This window comes from Poecilia reticulata, chromosome 19 (genome assembly GCF_904066995.2).
Source record: "Poecilia reticulata chromosome 19, P_reticulata-male-v2, whole genome shotgun sequence".
Taxonomy (NCBI): Eukaryota; Metazoa; Chordata; class Actinopteri; order Cyprinodontiformes; family Poeciliidae; genus Poecilia; species Poecilia reticulata.
The window spans coordinates 19,583,577-19,585,664 of NC_088848.1; the positions used below are offsets into that span (position 1 = coordinate 19,583,577).

Sequence of the window (2,088 nt, forward strand, 5' to 3'; positions counted from 1 at the left end):
TTTGTATTCATAAAGACCTTTAATAGAAAGACATGTGACAACATCTCATAAATAGTATTAAATGTAGCTGCCAAGATTTTGTGTTTGAGATAAAAAGCGGCCCAGAAAAATCACGGGGTAGAGGGTCTGCGGTGCTTCCTCACACTGTGCAGAGGGTCAACTGGGACAGCCAACACTCTGACGCTGCGGCGAAGGGCACCCAGGATGACATGCTGGCATTTTATGATCAATAGCAACTAGGTAAAGAAACGCTGCTCCCGTTAGGATGTGAAGTATTTGATTCTTGTCAAAAGATTTTAGACTGCTCTGTGAATAAAAGGAGCCCTCCCCAACGTCATTAGCCTGACAACCCCCCCCCCTCCCAACAAAAAAAAGGTAAAATCATGTCCATGGTGTACTCGGGCTTGTGGAATGGTTGGTATGCTGCATCACTAAAAATACAAAAAAAAAATTCAAGAAGAACTTGTATATATATATATATATATAAACCCAAGAAATAAAAATGTCCACAAAATGGATAAGTATGATAAATAGGACAATTTGTTACAACGAAGCAGGCGGGCGGCCCCTTAGGCCCGTTCTCCTCTTATCCTGCGAGCCAGCTGGATGTCCTTGGGCATGATGGTGACACGTTTAGCATGGATGGCGCACAGGTTGGTATCCTCAAAGAGACCCACCAGGTATGCCTCGCTTGCCTCCTATCAAAGGGCAAAAGGAGGGGGAAAAAAATTAATAAACAACTGTACCATTTACAAGATTTCACATTAGTTTAGCTTCAAGTTTCTTACCTGGAGAGCTCCAATAGCTGCGCTCTGGAAACGAAGATCAGTCTTGAAGTCCTGAGCGATCTCTCTCACCAGGCGCTGGAAGGGCAGCTTACGGATAAGCAGCTCCGTGGACTTCTGGTAGCGACGGATCTCCCTCAAAGCCACAGTGCCGGGCCTGCAAAAAAAAAAAAAAAAAAAAAGATTTCAAAATTCCTTCAACTTGTCGTAACAACCGGTTAAGTAGGTTATACTAATGTAAACATATGACGTACCTGTAGCGATGTGGTTTCTTCACGCCTCCTGTGGAGGGGGCGCTCTTCCTTGCAGCCTTGGTAGCAAGCTGCTTCCTCGGCGCTTTACCTCCAGTGGACTTACGGGCGGTCTGCTTGGTACGAGCCATAGCGTATTACCTGAAAATTGCAATAGAAGCGCATTAGTTTAAAAAGCGGAATAATTTTTAAAACCAGACTAGACAGTCGGGGTGGGGGGAAAAGGGAAGCTTATCGCGTTTGTAAACACAATGCTAAAACTAGCCTAGCTTAACGCAACTCCCCTCCCCCAACTCTGCGGCCATGGGAGGTGTCGGCCCACAACAGCCGACGTTCATAAATACACGTTTACAAACACCGGTTATCCCGCTTCCCTTTCTGAGTGTAAATAAAGAATTATACGGCAGTTTAAACCAGTTACTCCGACGTTATACAAACACACATAATGTCTGTTGGTCAACTAAAAACCTTAACAGATCAAAACAAATGGCGCCCGAAGCAGCGCGGCTCTGCCTCGACCTCGCCATTTTCAGTTTCGTCCTGAAAAAACAAAAAACAACAGTGCCGAATGAATACATGCGCCATTAGCTGAAGTATTCACATTTTAGACTGGTGTCCTGGCAAATTAAAGGAACGGCACTGGAAGCTGGTTTGTTTACCCCGTTTACTTTTAAACCGCTCATGTAGATAAGTACCGAAAAACGTCACCATAAGAGCCTCCATTGTTCTATTTTTAGCGTTCTTTAACGGGTAGACATGTTAGGCCAACAACAGTAGACGATCAGACCCTCGAAAAATTCAAAGCAAAGACAGATAATTTAGGCCAAACTTAGAAGACACGATTAAACGGTCGTATTACCTTATAAGTTGAACGTGTAGTAAGAAGTTGTTGCGTCAGACGCGTCTCCGATGTTTAACACCGCTGAAAACGACTATAGGCGAGAGCGTGAACGAAGCTGTCTATTAATACTTCCACGTGACGTCATGTTTTTCGCAGACTGAGCACGATTGGCTTGTCCTCCAAACGGGATATGGCGCAGCCAATCAGATTA

At 44.5% G+C, this 2,088-nt stretch overlaps 1 protein-coding gene across 2 annotated transcripts; it reads right to left on the reverse strand.

The window, feature by feature from the left end:
• LOC103481945 (histone H3.3A) lies at positions 1-2,047 on the reverse strand. 2 transcript variants are annotated; one of them, XM_008437781.3, is made up of 4 exons: positions 1,896-2,047; positions 1,040-1,177; positions 789-942; positions 1-698 (listed from the first exon to the last, which is right to left on the reverse strand). In XM_008437781.3, exons 2-4 carry the CDS (start codon positions 1,165-1,167, stop codon positions 570-572), a joined length of 411 nt encoding a protein of 136 aa, XP_008436003.1. In that variant the 5' UTR covers positions 1,168-1,177; positions 1,896-2,047; the 3' UTR covers positions 1-569. The 2 variants fall into 2 exon arrangements, with proteins under 2 accessions (XP_008436003.1, XP_008436004.1); XM_008437782.3 differs by lacking the exon at positions 1,896-2,047 and adding an exon at positions 1,638-1,697.
• Between the last annotated feature and the right edge of the window lie 41 nt (positions 2,048-2,088).

Excerpts from the sequence above, each read along its gene's own strand:
- LOC103481945 (XM_008437781.3), bottom strand. The coding sequence starts at position 1,167 with ATGGCTCGTACCAAGCAGACCGCCCGTAAGTCCACTGGAGGTAAAGCG. Across the intron at positions 943-1,039 it reads AAGAAACCACATCGCTACAG|GCCCGGCACTGTGGCTTTGA; the intron begins GTACGTCATATG and ends TTTTTTTTGCAG. Across the intron at positions 699-788 it reads CAGCTATTGGAGCTCTCCAG|GAGGCAAGCGAGGCATACCT; the intron begins GTAAGAAACTTG and ends GCCCTTTGATAG.